Source organism: Etheostoma spectabile, chromosome 8, assembly GCF_008692095.1.
Source record: "Etheostoma spectabile isolate EspeVRDwgs_2016 chromosome 8, UIUC_Espe_1.0, whole genome shotgun sequence".
NCBI classification, from domain to species: domain Eukaryota; kingdom Metazoa; phylum Chordata; class Actinopteri; order Perciformes; family Percidae; genus Etheostoma; species Etheostoma spectabile.
The window spans coordinates 5,672,758-5,687,733 of record NC_045740.1 but is presented as its reverse complement, the minus strand read 5'-3'; the positions used below and the strand labels follow the sequence as shown (position 1 = coordinate 5,687,733).

At 41.0% G+C, this 14,976-nt stretch overlaps 2 protein-coding genes across 2 annotated transcripts in view; one reads left to right on the top strand and one right to left on the bottom strand.

The window, feature by feature from the left end:
* LOC116694226 (potassium/sodium hyperpolarization-activated cyclic nucleotide-gated channel 3) overlaps positions 1–8,606 on the top strand; it is a 14,407-nt gene extending 5,801 nt beyond the window's left edge. The window contains exons 3-8 of the mRNA XM_032523821.1: positions 335–496; positions 2,416–2,634; positions 3,729–3,875; positions 4,242–4,485; positions 5,555–5,719; positions 6,258–8,606. Coding sequence (XP_032379712.1) covers positions 335–496; positions 2,416–2,634; positions 3,729–3,875; positions 4,242–4,485; positions 5,555–5,719; positions 6,258–7,819 — 2,499 coding nt within the window. The 3' untranslated portion in view covers positions 7,820–8,606. The remainder of the gene's footprint in view (positions 1–334; positions 497–2,415; positions 2,635–3,728; positions 3,876–4,241; positions 4,486–5,554; positions 5,720–6,257) is intronic.
* Positions 8,607–10,653: 2,047 nt separating this feature from the next.
* The window catches only part of pkmb (pyruvate kinase M1/2b), a 7,356-nt gene continuing 3,033 nt past the window's right edge, over positions 10,654–14,976 (bottom strand). Inside the window, exons 4-11 of the mRNA XM_032523967.1 lie at positions 14,361–14,492; positions 14,040–14,226; positions 13,650–13,920; positions 13,407–13,557; positions 13,169–13,321; positions 12,218–12,384; positions 11,349–11,530; positions 10,654–11,180 (exon numbers count right to left, since the gene is read on the bottom strand). Of these exons, the coding sequence (XP_032379858.1) occupies positions 11,074–11,180; positions 11,349–11,530; positions 12,218–12,384; positions 13,169–13,321; positions 13,407–13,557; positions 13,650–13,920; positions 14,040–14,226; positions 14,361–14,492 (1,350 nt within the window). The 3' untranslated portion in view covers positions 10,654–11,073. The remainder of the gene's footprint in view (positions 11,181–11,348; positions 11,531–12,217; positions 12,385–13,168; positions 13,322–13,406; positions 13,558–13,649; positions 13,921–14,039; positions 14,227–14,360; positions 14,493–14,976) is intronic.

Genomic DNA, 14,976 nt, shown 5'->3' with positions numbered 1-14,976 from the left:
ACACACACACACACACACACACACACACACACACAACTACCACCTAATGACAGATATGTTCCGGCATTATCTTATTTTATAATTTCAATTGAGGCTGAACCCATGAGCCATTAATGTTGCTTGCAGATGGTTATGCAATACTGAAATAGCCTCTGTTGGTCTGTAGGAGATTAAGAACAGTGTGTGATCTGGTAAAGGACCCCTGTTTCCATTGGCTCGCAAAGCAACTATTATATATTTCAAATCCTCTGATTGTATGAGAGAGAATTGACATTTCATATTTATGTACACAGAGATGTGTTTCTGTTTTATTAATGCTGATAATCTGTCACAGGTTTTCCATATGACCTATGACCTGGCCAGCGCCATGGTGCGCATCATGAACCTGATTGGTATGATGCTGCTGCTGTGTCATTGGGATGGCTGTCTGCAGTTCCTGGTTCCCATGCTGCAGGACTTCCCTTCTGACTGCTGGGTCACTAGAAACAAGATGGTGGTAAGTGGTCTTACTATGTGTGATGTGGTCCTCCATGAACACAAACTTTTAATCCAAAGCTAAAACGGTTTTGAGTGTTTCAAATAAGAGATTCTTTATATGTTTTGTTTTTAATGTGCTCTTTTCACTGGTATGAAGTATGCGTGTCTCAGCTAGAAAAAGACGATGTCAAACACTTCAATGCACTAATAAAGAACTCAGATCAAATCCCACCCTTCAGCTGAGTTTTTTTATGTGAAACTCTCAATAAATAATACTTTCAAGGTGTGTTTTCAAAACTTGAAAAAGCATATTTACTGACTGATATTTATTATTATAGAGAACTTAAGTTTTGAAACTCAGTTTTTAGGGGCTTCAAAACGCAATAATCATATTTAGAGCTGCAACAATTAGATTAATTTTTATTTTATTTATTTAACCTTTATTTATCCAGGTAAACTGTTTGAGAACCAATTCTCATTTACAAACATGACCTGGCCAAGAGGCTACAGAAATAGATATGAACATACTGTACAACTTTACATAGTCAAACACATGACACATAGAACAAGCAATGAATAAAAAGGAAATAAACATACTGTACAACTTTACATAGTCAAAAAGCATGACACATAGAACAAGCGACTGAATAAAAAAGGACAGTCAACGAAGAAAGATAAAGAATAAGAGCTTAAATTGTGTGTATAAATATGGTTCATGATTGTCAGCAGGAACAGAGTGTCAACAATGTAATTTTGGAGGTTTTGCTTAAGGTGGAAATGGGATCAGAGATGTAAGTTTCAGGGTATTTTGTAGTGTATTCCAGTCATGTACTGCTGCAAAGCGGAAGGCATTACGTCCAAAGGTAGTAGAGGTAGGAGGGGTACTAAATTTAATCAAATTACTCGATCTTGTGTGATAGGTGTTATGAACGGCATGAAGAAGAGATAACAAATAGGGAGGTGTCTTGCCCAGGATCGTCTTGTATATAAGAGAAACCAGTGATTGAGCCGCCGGGTGTAAAGGGAGGGCCATCCACCAGGTTGTACAGGTCACAATGATGGGTGAAAGGGTGCTTAGTAGCAAAACGAATGGCTGAATGGTAGATTGTGTCAAGTTTTTTTAGGGCTGGGTTTGGTGCCATTTGTAAAATATCACCATAGTCCCAAATTGGCAGTACTGTCATCTTAACAAGGGTGCATTTGGTAGCATGAGTAAAGGAAGCTTTATTATGGAAAAGAAAGGCTAGTCTAGCTTTGATTTGCTTGAAGGTTATTGATGTGTGTTTTGAATGACAGAGATGAATCCAACCTAATTGATTAGTCGATCAATATAAAACTAACGGCAACTATTTTTTGTAAGTAATTATTGCAACATCAAACATTCCCTGGTTTCAGCCTCTCAAATGTGGAGATTAGAATCGTTTCTTTGTCATAAATGATAGACTACCAAATATATTTGGTTTTTGGACTGTTGGTCAAACAAAACAAGATATTTAAATACATTGGACTGTGGTAAATTGTAACAGGCATTTCCCCCCAATTTCCTGAAAAAAACAACAACAATCGATTAATTGAGAAAATAACTGGCAAATAAATTGATAATGAAAGTAATTGTTAGTTGCAAACTACACATATACAAGTATTTAATGATACGCTTTATTAATTATTGCTCTAAGTAGAGAATATAATAATAATAGTATACAGGTAACTGAAATAGACTTATACCAAAGAATAAACCACAAAAGTAATGCTGGTGGATAAGTTAGCATGCATGTTATAAGGTGATGTTTTTTGACGGTTTGAGCCGCTCAGTAGGGAAAATAAAGGCGACATCACCCGTGGTCTTGGTTTTTAACTGGGAGTAGGCTCACAAAGGTGTGCTGCAGCATTAATGTTGTGATGATAAACTTTCTCTTTCCTCCTCTTCTTCTCTTCCAGAATGACACTTGGGGTCAGCAATATTCCTACGCCCTGTTCAAGGCCATGAGTCACATGCTGTGCATTGGGTACGGCCTATACCCCCCTATCGGCATGGCTGACGTGTGGCTCACCATCCTCAGCATGATTGTGGGTGCTACCTGCTTCGCCATGTTTGTGGGGCATGCGACTGCACTCATTCAGTCTCTGGACTCCTCCAGGAGGCAGTACCAGGAAAAGGTGGGTGTTTGTTCTCTGCATAGCTGATATTTGAAACTTTGTCTTCTTTCTAAGAGAGTTGAAATAAGTGATGAAGTACATTTATACAAATACTGTGCTATATTAATTAACTAGCTTTATTATTTATTAAGTATTTTTATGTACTTGTACTTTACTGGAGTATTTTCATTTTATGCTACTTTATACTTCTACTCCACTACGTTTCCAAAACAAAGGATCAGTTTTTTTGTTGTAGATTAGTATAAATTAGTATATTTAGTATAATATATGGTATGATAAGCTGATAGTACTTTTACTTGAGTACAGTTTTGAATGCAGGAATTTTACTTGTAAGTAAATTTAGTTATTATTTTTCCATTGTGTTTTGGTGCTTTTGTTGCATAAAAGGTCTCACGGCTGACTGAAATGCAGTTTGAACAGTGAGGATGATGCGTGACGTTACAAAGTATATGTGTGAATACTTTGCCCCCTGTTGTAAATATGTGGATATTTACATGATAAAATGCCCCACAGAGGGATCCTATAAATAGATGTGAAGGGACAGAGCAAAATATAAGAGAAATCAGTGAAAGATTTCTGAGCTGTTGTTGTGGATTTTCAACACAAAAACAAAGAGACACTAGAGAGAGTAAGGAGCTAGTTAATAAAAGCAACTAACAGCGACTAATGACCTAACTGACATAGATTAGGTACACAAACCGCTCATGGTGCTTTGCTGGTAGAGTACACAGCTGAAGGACAAAGTAGTTAATGTTATTAGCTGCAGCCTGCAGAGCACAACTGTATTTGTCAGATGTGACAGAGGCACAACATTGCTCTGTGGGCAGATTTCACAGATGGCCTGACAGTGGACTGTTAACATAATGAGACACATTATAGTCCACCTCTGAGCCAACACATCAATCACTTTAATATATTTATTTTGACATGACTTTGCACTTTCTCTCAAGTTACATTACAATTCCTGGTATTTCTGTGGCGGGTTTTCAATTACAGTTCCCGGTATTTCCGTGGCGGTTTTTCCCTTACATACTATTAAACATTATAAAAATACTTTTTTAATTGTAATAATTGGACTTGTGTTGTTGTTACAGTATAAGCAGGTGGAGCAGTACATGTCCTTCCACAAGCTTCCTGCCGACATGCGCCAGAGGATCCACGAATACTATGAACACCGCTATCAGGGCAAGATGTTTGACGAGGAAAACATTTTGGAGGAGCTGAATGAGCCACTGCGAGAGGTCAGAACTCATCTACCTTGTTGTTTTCCCTAAATAGAGGGATATGTTTTACAGATTGTACCCATTTCTTTTTTAAGTTTTTCTAGCTGCAAATATGTGAATGAATGAAGTGATCATGCTTGTTCTAAATGGTTTACCTATTTATACTACTATGCCTCCCTTACTTTGCACGACGATGTTAATAGTCATGTAATCTGATCAGTAATGGTTGGAGACTTCATGAGAACTGAGAATCTCATTAATGGAGCACTAAGCCGTTAACCGCCCTGCTTTTATGATTGAAATGTAAACATGTAATTACACCGACATGTCTGTTGTGAAGGCCTTATCTTAAAATCTAAAACACTTGTTTTGTTTCTTCTGCAGGAGATTATCAACTTTAACTGTCGCAAACTGGTGGCCTCCATGCCTCTGTTTGCCAACGCTGATCCGAATTTTGTCACCTCCATGCTGACCAAACTGCGCTTTGAGGTCTTTCAGCCGAGCGACTACATTATCAGAGAGGGAACCATTGGCAAGAAGATGTACTTCATCCAGCATGGCGTCGTCAGTGTCATCACCCAGAAGAACAGCCAAGACACCAAGCTGTCTGATGGCTCTTATTTTGGAGGTAATGTGCGCACTCAACCTGCTGTGTGGACTGCATGCTAATATATTCTGTAGCTGGAACTGAGTCAGTTTGAATGTATGTAAAGGAGTGCTGATGGTATGATTTGTTTTGATTTATTTTTGCTCCAGCACTCAGCAGATTTACCTCCCTCACAATTATAGTTAGGAAAAATTGCCCACATCATCTCCTTAAAAGGGCTCAGGACTAAGAGGAGCAAAGCTTTGCGATCTTTGATTCCATATGTGGGGTTTTCCCCTTTTGTTAACGCCATATTTTAAGATGAATTTCATTTCATTTCAATTTGTTGTCGCCCTTGTTACGCAGTCTTGTTGTTGTATCTGGCAGGAAAATGAAATGTCATCATCAAATATCATCCAGGAAATGTATAATTTACTTTACTTGCATTTGCAAATGGGAGTGGTGTCATCTGATAACCCAAGAAATTATTTCTAACCACATTTTAATCTTTAATGTTTACTCCAGCATACATTTTTGAAAATTATATTGATAATCACAAAACATTATATATTTTGGCTTAAAGCTACTCAGCACAGAAGTGAAAATGGTACATGAGGACAGAAAATGTATTTAAAAGTGTGTGTGTGTGTGTGTGTGTGTGTGTGTTTGTGTGTGTGTGTTGTGTGTGTGTGTGTGTGTGTGTGTCCTCGATATGGCTGTCCTGAAAAATATGTCTACTTTTTTTTAATGGCGCATTATTTTATTTTTTGATCTGGCACGACAGATGAGGTCAGGACAAACTGTAAGCTGCAGAAATTGCATTAAGTGCTCCATCTGTGGGGTTCAGAGGCACTGGTCTTTTCATGTTTTACCATCTCACACTGATATTTTTCTCTATCTAAAAAGATATAAATGTGGTTGTAATGTATCACACAACTATGAGAAAAGTTGAAAATCATCATATACCACTTCATATTAATTACCCATTTAAAAATAAATCCTTGACGTTAATCTCTGACTTGCATTTAGCAGAACGTGAGGAATGGTACAAATCACAATGGTAAAGAAATTTTACAAATAATAAAACTTTTTTTTCCCTCTCTCCCTGCAGAGATCTGCCTGCTAACCCGAGGCAGGAGGACAGCCAGCGTGCGAGCAGATAACTACTGTCGGCTGTACTCTCTGTCAGTGGACAACTTCAACGAGGTGCTGGAGGAGTATCCCATGATGAGGAGGGCCTTTGAGACTGTGGCTCTCGACCGCCTGGACCGCATTGGTGAGTCTTTTACCAAGAGATAAATATATACACAGTATATACATATATGAAGGAGCCAATTTTTTTTAAGATTGTTTTTTAGGCTTTTCCACCTTTAATGGACAGGACAGCTAGGTGGGAAAGGGGAGTCACAGGTCAGACTCGAACCCTGGACGTCTGCGTCAAGGCATAAACCTCTGTGTAAATGTATGGCTGCTCTACCAACTGAGCTATCCTGGCTACTATAGGAGCCAGGATAGAAATAATATTACTTATTATTTAAGTGTTGATATTTCTTTTTGCTAGTTTCATCTTCATGTATGCACATTTAAAGGCAGAATCCAACTATTTGTTTTTAGCAGTTTACGGATGAATTGAATTATTTAAATTTATGACTTTTACATAAAAAAACAATTGAAAGCTCAAACGAAACCATAAAATACTGACCAAATTGAATATAAGATGACTGATTATTGTCCTCATAATGTTTAGTATGCATTCATTAATGAAAAAGTAGAAAATTAAAAACAGTGTGACCTTATTTGTATTTTCTTAACAGGGAAGAGGAACTCTGTTCTTCAGAATAAAGTGCAGCATCACCAAAGTTCTGGCATACTAAACTTTCAAGAGAGCGAGATCATCCAAAGAATAGTGCAACATGACCGTGACATGGCCCATTGCACGCAGCTGATCCAGACTAGCCCAAAAAGCCTACACCTTCCCCCAGCGCCCCCATCACCTACCCCGGTCATCTGGGCCCCGCTGGTACAGGCCCCGCTCCAGGCTGCTGCTGCCACCACCCCGCTGGCTCTTGCCTTAGCCCACCACTCCAAGCTGCCTTCCATCCTTTTCCACCATCCTCTGGCAGCAGGCCCCCTGAAGGACCCCATCAGCCATCCAAAGAGAGTCCATGTTGGAGCAAATGCATCCAGTAGCTGTGGTTCAGGACCCAGTTCTCCTGCCAACTCCAGCCATTTCAGATCTGGGATTGAGACTCCTACATTAACATCCCTCAGGGCACCGCATCTCGCCACTGGGCCTGCGTCAGCCACACTGACGTCTCAGCCTGTCTTCACCAGCAACCTGCAGCCGCTGGCCCCTCTGCCCTCACACCAGCTCTCGCACCATCCTCCCCACTCCGGTATCGCCTCAGTCTTCCCCATCAACCAGTCCACTGTCTCCTACACCTGCTCTGCTCAGCTCCACCCTCAGCCATTCCATGGTGCTATGACCACCCCACCACACCCGATAGGTTTACTTCAGCAGGGGGCGCCAGTGAGGCTAACGGGAAGATTCCCTGCGCCCTCTGCCTCCACCATAAACCCTCTCATCTCCAGCTCAGTTGGCCCCTTACTAAGCCAGCTGCCGCTGACCTCTCACGCTGAGCAACAGATGGGGTACAATCATGACAGAGCAGGCAGAATATCTAGTGGTATGAACCTCCCAAATTTTCCCTTCATCACCAGCACTCAGTCCTCCAGTGAATTTATTCAACCAGGGTCTGCATTTGGAACTGGGGCCGCAGCATCCCTGGCTCAGCAAAGCCTTGCAGGTCTCCAATCTGTTTTCCTTCCCCAGGTTCCCCCCGAGCACTCTGCCCTTGCTTCCCTGGCCCAGTATGGCTCCGCTGAAGCCTCGCCCTGCTACACGCCTCCACTCCACAGTCCCAGCATACAGAGCCCTGTGAGGGGAAGGACAGTTTACAACAGTGAGCTCCCCAATGCTATGGCCTCTCGCAGCCCTCTAACCCCTCAGACCTCATGCCCAGCCAGGTTGGTGTGGACACCCAAAGAGATGACTGAGTCCTCGGTGGATCTCTTTACCCAGGAAATAAAGACTATCTCAGGCTCTCAAAGCTCCATACACCAGGAACGGCCTTTGGCCATGAGCGGCTCTTTAGAGGGGGTAGCAGAGTCATCCATTCCTTTCTCCTCCCCCATGGCTGTCAGTAAACCTTACAGCCCGATCCTGGGTCCAGTTGCAGTTCCTCCTTTTAGTCGGACACATTCTGGGCCTGAACCTCAGAACCAATCTGTTGGTTTTCACTCTTCCCTCACTAGATCCCCTGCTAAGATGTTAGAGACCGAACAAAAACAGTCCAAACTTCCATCCAACTTGTGAGGTTCAGACACACCCTCCTTTAATGCCTGAACAAACAGGAGCTCACCTCTTTCTTGGCATTGTTTTAACCAATACTTTACTTTACAATTTTAAAAGTAGGAGGGTGTGTTATGCTAAACGGATTGGAGATTTTTAATCAGACTGAAAGAATTGGGGATAATTATGGACAATGATGGGTATTTTTCTACAGGATATTGCATCTTTGAATCAAAAACCTGTTGATGGGTATATATAGCACCTCATAAAAATATCAATTGTTCTATGTATTGTATTATAATCACACTCTGTGATTTGTTGTAAGTATTATGTTTAAACCCCATTGTCCAGACAATTTTGTGTAACCTTTTAGCTACACCCGTTTAGTTGGACATTTGTCTACAACTGTATCCAGTTTTGATTGAGACCAAAAATGATTGTCCCTTTTTATGTCCTTTTCCTCCACTGAGTGTCATTTGTATGCAGGGTTATTAAGAGATTGTAGGAAAGACAGACTGTGCACTTTGCTTGTTTCAGAGATCACCGGATGGTTTAATGATGGCACGTCTTCCAAGTAGCGTTTCAGCAATATTGCACATCCACATGGGTCACACAAATCCAATCACACTCAAAAAAACTGAAGTAATGAATGTAATGTTTGTCCGTCTGAGTGGGAGAAGCAGGATTAATTTTAAAATGTGTTGAACTCAAGGGCGATGATGGTTTTCTGAGAACTGGAAAGTGTAACAGAAACAACACAGATTTACGTTTCTGTCCCTCCACAACTCCTCCAGCGTGTGGCAAGGGGCACCACTGGTGTCAACTCATTTAAGTCCGACAATAATTTAGGTACTGAACATTTGTCTGTGTGCCATCAGCATAGTATGCAATAATCTGTGTTTTTTATAGGTATGCAAAGGTACTGTGAATTAAAGCACTTGATATGTGATTGATTCTGTTTTTAGTTAGAACAGATTAAAACAAGGGAATTAAATGGAATAAATGCAGTTGTGGATAATCAAACATCCTGAAACCAGCAATGCGCTAAGACTGATCTGAATGTTTCTTGCACCAGTCAAAGGGCTAAAAGCAGTTGCTTGGACACGTGGTTAATAAGAACCCCTGATGGGTCATATTGCTGCATATTTACCTCTTTCATTTTACATTATTTGATTGTAAGATTTGGCATCTGTTGTTGAACAATTGCTGCTTTGTGATGCTATGCTGAATCAACAAGAAATGTATCACTGACTTTTTTTAAACCAGACTCTTAAATCCTTCTACTTGTTCATAAGTTAATGTGTTTAAATGATATTCCTCTGTCTCTCTCTCTGTGGACCTGTGGCCGGCGAGGAACTGTGAGCAGGTTGCAGGTCAGCAGGTCAAATCATCGGAGGATCCTGTCCAGTGGCTTTAGCTGCCTGGTTACTGAACCAGGGGGGAGAGAGATACTGTCAGTCACTAGCCAGTCACTGCTATTGGGCTTGATCAATCCCTCATTACTATTCTCCTCCAACCCCTCAACCCCACACCACCTGTCAGAAGCATCAGCTTGGGTTGAGTGTAAGGTTACTTTGAGTGCATTCAATTCAAAGGTGTGTGTAGGAGAGGAGGTGTCAGTCATTTATATATTTATACATTTGTTTTTCTCATTTTGCTGCCTTTTAACCAACACATCTTAAGATTCCATCACCTATGTATGTTAGGCATATTTTTTAGCTGCTGAATTCAGTGCAATAAAATGACAATATGGTCAATGAGGCTCATCCTAGTTGTTGATTTCATTACAAGAGCATAGATTGTGATAAAGAAACTGATGAAATGCTTGGGAAGTTTCAGACATTGGGCCAGGTTATGAATTGAGGACTGCATGGTGTCGTTGGTGGTAACATTTAAAATAGCCAGGATGTAACCTGCTACATATTCAACTTAAGTACAAAAACAAATATCTGCCATGTTCATGGAATCAATTATTGCTGGATTAGTGAGAACATTTAGATGTTTAACTCAGTGCTATTAAATTAAAAGTTTAAGGTCAAACCAAAGCAGACAAATACTGCATGTCATTCAAGACAAAGAGTGTACAGACTGATGTTTCCTGTCCTGGTATAACTCCACTAGATGATCACATTATTGTTTAATAGTGTGACAGTGCTGGTGAGTAACTAAGTACGTAAGTACTGTGCAATTTTGATGTAATTTTACTTTACTTGAGTATTTCTACTTTCTGAAACTATATACTACTCCACTACAATTCAGAGGGTAATGTACTTTTTACTCCACTGCAGTTATTTGTTAAATTTAGTTACTTTGGAGAATTAGATTAATGATACATAATATAATTCACAAAGAAATAATGATGTATTATAATAAATAAAGATAAAACTTTATCAATCCCTTAAAAATTCACGAGATACCTGGCAGTATAGTAAAAAAATCATCTTTACCAACTGCAACTTTAAAGGGATGTTCAAATGAATGCATCGATAGATAGAATTCAATAATATACATTATTCTGAAATGGGCCATTCTGCATATTACGTTTTCTACTTTAGGTATGTTTTGATACTAACAGTTTTGCACTTTTGGTTAATGCAGAACTTTTACATGTAACAGAGTATTGCTCTGATTACTTCTTTCATCACTGATGTATTTCTTCCACTGAGGTATTTGTCTCTTGTTTCCTGTAATCTCCCCACTAATGCTATCTAATGGTGTAAGACATAAAAAACCTCCACACCCCTTAAAGAAAAATGTATCTTGCTGGAATACTTGGCACTGAAAATATATGAAATGAAGAAAAGACTCTTTTTTCTTAGTTAAGTGTGATAGTGATTACAAGAGGAAGACAGACACAGTTGACCCAAGAAATCCTTTTAATGAACAGAAACCCAGTCGTGCCAGATCACGATGACACTTTGTACTAGCTGGCAGTTCAGCATGCAACACTGGAGAAAACAATGACAGTACATATTTTTGTTTTTCCCTGAATAATTAAAGAACCAAAAATTAAGGAAATTACAAAATGTGTACTTTACAATGAATGCAGAAGAACATTGATTTACACTCTGTTCACCATGAAAACAGAGTGCAAACAGCACACACACGGCAGTAGAGTTTCCACTAAAAGGGTTTGAGTTTAGTCTCTTTGAAGGAGTGGCCTGGTCTTGACCTTCTGTTGGAGATGAAGAAAGCCAGAAAAGAAAAGTCCGACAAGGGGGGAGGCAGGTTGCAAGAGAGGGAAGGAGGGGGCAGTTACTAATGTTCTTTGATGAAGTTCAAGGCACCAGCACAACTCTCATAGTGTTGGTGTAACCGGAACCTGGGCGCCAGCCAGTCACAACAATAGCGACATCACCAGACTTGAAGAATTTGCGGTGCTTGCCTACAAATAGAGAAAAAGAGAAAAGAGTTAGTGGAAAAGAAAGGATTCAATAATTAGATATAAAGCCTTGTGACTCTTGTCAATAATCTAAAATACCGCAACTAACTGTAAAAAAATAAAAAATAATTATGAGACTAATTTTAACATAAAACAAACATCACCACTCACCAACTTCCAGGGCAAAGTTCACACGCAGGTCAACGTCCTCGGCCCAGACGTCGTTGGCAGGCTTGGTGTAGAGCACAGGGTAGATACCGCGGTACAGGTGGGCCTGGCGGGCGGTCTGGCCACAGCGGGTCACAGCAATGATGGGGGCACGGGGCCTGTACCTCGACAGCATGTGAGCAGACCTGCAGGTAGCAGATTATTACAAATCATTATAATATAATGTTGAATTGAAAGTACACTGATGTCAAAGCCAATTCAAAAAACACGTGCAAAAACTTAAAACTGCAGTGAATGATTATTTGGCCAAGAGGGAAGTTGAAAACACAACACTGACATATCACCTTTTAGGTTGATATAGTAGTGAACTTCCCACCAGCAGCTACTTTGCAACATTATATCATTCATTTGAAGATGTACTTGTGTCCAGCTGTTCAATATAGTCTCTTTAGCTGCTGAAAATATTGCTGTGACCTGAAAATGACCTGAAAGTAGTCGTTTGAGCCATTGTTAATATGGAAATATTAATTATAGTTGCTTTAATTATGCCATTATCATGAGGAAATCCCTTCAGCTGACACACCTTCTGTATCATGTGTTGAGGAATGAACAGGGAGTTAAAATTAACTTGTAAAATGTCAGGGTTCAGATCTCAAAAGGTCACAAGTGGAGCACAGATTGTGAGTGCCATAATAGTTGTCACACTTCATGAGCCGAGGGCTTGTGTTAGGGAGGGAGACGAGGCAGAGGGATGAAGAGAATGTTACAATGCACCAGTTTCTTTGCTCACAGTGGGCGCCATGTAGAATATCATAAGTCACAGCTTTACAGAGGAGATTTCCAGTGTGGACTTCTTCTTTTTGGAGCTTTACCTGCCAGACTTGGTGAGCACGATGATGGCGCTGGCGCAACATTTGAATGAAGCCTCAACGGCACCGATAGCTACAGACTCTGTGGGGTCACGGGTCAGATGAGTGGTGCGACGCAGCTCCTCAAACATCTGCCTGTGGAACATGGCGGCCTCGGCTTCACGGGCAATCTGAACATGTGAACATTTAAAAAATGATAAAAGTAGTGTCGGGCTGCAGTCACACAGCCAGCGTCAACTGCAAGAGTTAGTTGATATTATAAAGGACAAAACAAAGGGGCAGTTAACCTCAGTGCAGAAGTCTTCATACCTGATAGCACACTGAGACAAGAAGCTAAACAACAGCGACGGCCATGATGTCCAGGGATGTTGCTGTACACTGCAGATCATCAGACACATGCTAATTGAGTAATATGAATATACAGTTAAAGCACAATACAAGAAGACAGCAGATGGATGGAGGGAGGAGGCGGTGCAACAAGGATACACAAACCAAGTTAAACAAATACTAAACAAGCTGTTAGTAAAACCCAAGCTGGTACGAGTGATGTGCTTTCATGGATGGTTCTGTCGTAAATAGGTAAAGCTATCAATGGTTAATTGGTTATCATTCCTGATGTTGATTCTGCACCTTTATTATATGGTGGTAGTACAATGAGCAACTCCAGGTTTGCCCAAACAGTGTACTTATGTACAGTATATTAAGCCAAAAGTATAAAGCCATTAAGTTACCATGACCAATGTGTTGCTTCATCGTGTCAGCTTTTGTCATTAATAACATTGCTGCTTGGCAGCCAACTCTCAAGAGTTGCTTTAATATTGATAATGCAGGCTTTCTCACAGCCTCAAACACACAAACAGATGAGACACGCAGGTGCTGCAGTTGGATCAAAACCATTGGCACAATTTTCATGTGAAAACATTAAGACCTGGGACCAGTCGGAGGTGCTCTTACTCTGTGCTGTGTGCGGACGGCCTCCAGAGGATATTCTCCCTTGGCAGTCTCACCACTCAGCATGATGCAGTCATTGCCGTCCAGCACGGCATTGGCAACATCACTGGCCTCAGCGCGAGTAGGGCGGGGTTTTTTGGTCATGCTCTCCAGCATCTGAGGAGAAACAGCAAGACTTTCTGCTACACTTTTCTTTTTAAAATGTTTTCCACAAAACAGTCTTCCTACTGATGTCACACACCTGTGTGGCACAAGTGATGGGCTTGCCGATCCTGATGCACCTGCCAGTCATCATCTTCTGGGCTATGAAGACCTTCTCTGTTGGGATTTCAATGCCCAGGTCTCCACGGGCAACCATGATGCCATCACTAGCCTCCAGGATCTCATCAAATCTATCAAACAAAAATAAAAAACATCAGTTGAACAATTCTCCAAAGATTTAGATCAGTGCAGATTCAAGTATGACCGCTGGTAATTCACCCACCTGCGCACACCCTCGTGGTTCTCCAGCTTGCTGATGATCTTGATGTTCTTGCCCTTCTCACCCAGCACTTTCCTAACAGCTTGAACGTCAGCAGCCTTACGGATGAAGGAGGCGAAGACCATGTCAACACCCTGCTCCACGCCAAACTCCAGGTCCTGAATATCCTTCTCAGACAGAGCAGGCAGGTCAACTGCAGCTCCAGGCAAGTTGACGCCCTTCTTGCTGCCCAACGTACCGCCATTCTCAATTTCACACATCAGAAAGTCATTGCCTAAGGACACACAAAATGCAGAGTAACTTAATTTCCACCTTCAGGCAGAAAGTTTGAAAGCCAAATCTGTGTGATAGATAGACAAGATGAAGCACACAGATGATTGTTTGTGTGCTTACCAACTTCTTTAACCTTGAGGGAAATCAGACCATCATCAATGTAGATGTGGTTTCCGGTCTGCACAACCTTGGTGATGTTCTTGTAGTCGAGCCACAGAACTTTCTCGTCACATTTCTCCATGTACTGGTCGTCCAATGTGACCTTAATGGTCTCACCCTTCTTGAGCTCAACTTCAGCAGTACCACTCTAAACAAGACCAAGAAGAGAGAGCTTGTTCATGGGCAGGATGAAAAATCGCTGCATGAAATCTTCAAACAGTTATTTGTGCAACAAATCAAAAAAGGCCTCATTGAAACCTTGGTAATTTGGCAAGAACTTACGCCCTTGATAAGTCCAGTCCTGATTTCTGGTCCCTTGGTATCCAGAGCGATGGCCACTGGTCTGTAGTCAACAGATCCTGGACCGAAGCTCTCAGTTGCATCACGAACATTCTTGATGGTCTCGGCATGGTACTGTATGACATGGGTGTACAAAAAATGTTATCACATTGAAAACCTCAAAAAATCTAGAAGAAGCATACAAAGCAAAATAATTTACATTAGTAAAGTCATAAGACCTTATTTCATTTAGGTGGAGAAAAGATTATCTCTCAATGTGGACAACAGGTGGACAAACTTAGTCATGTAGTCACAAGGACAGCACGGTTACATAACTATATGCAGTAAACCTTGAATGACAACTGCAACACAGTTTTAGCTGTCAGAGATTACATGAATAGTCATCTAAATATTTTATGCAATAGCCTTTAAAGCAGGATGTTTGACAAATGCAATAAAAACCAAATACTTAGGCGCCCGGATAGCTCAGTTGGCAGAGCAGGCGCCCATATATAGAGGTTTACTTCTCAACGCAGAGGGCCTGGGTACAACTCTGACCTGCGGCCCTTTGCTGCATGTCATTCCCACTCTCTCTCCCCTTTAATTTATTCAGCTGTCC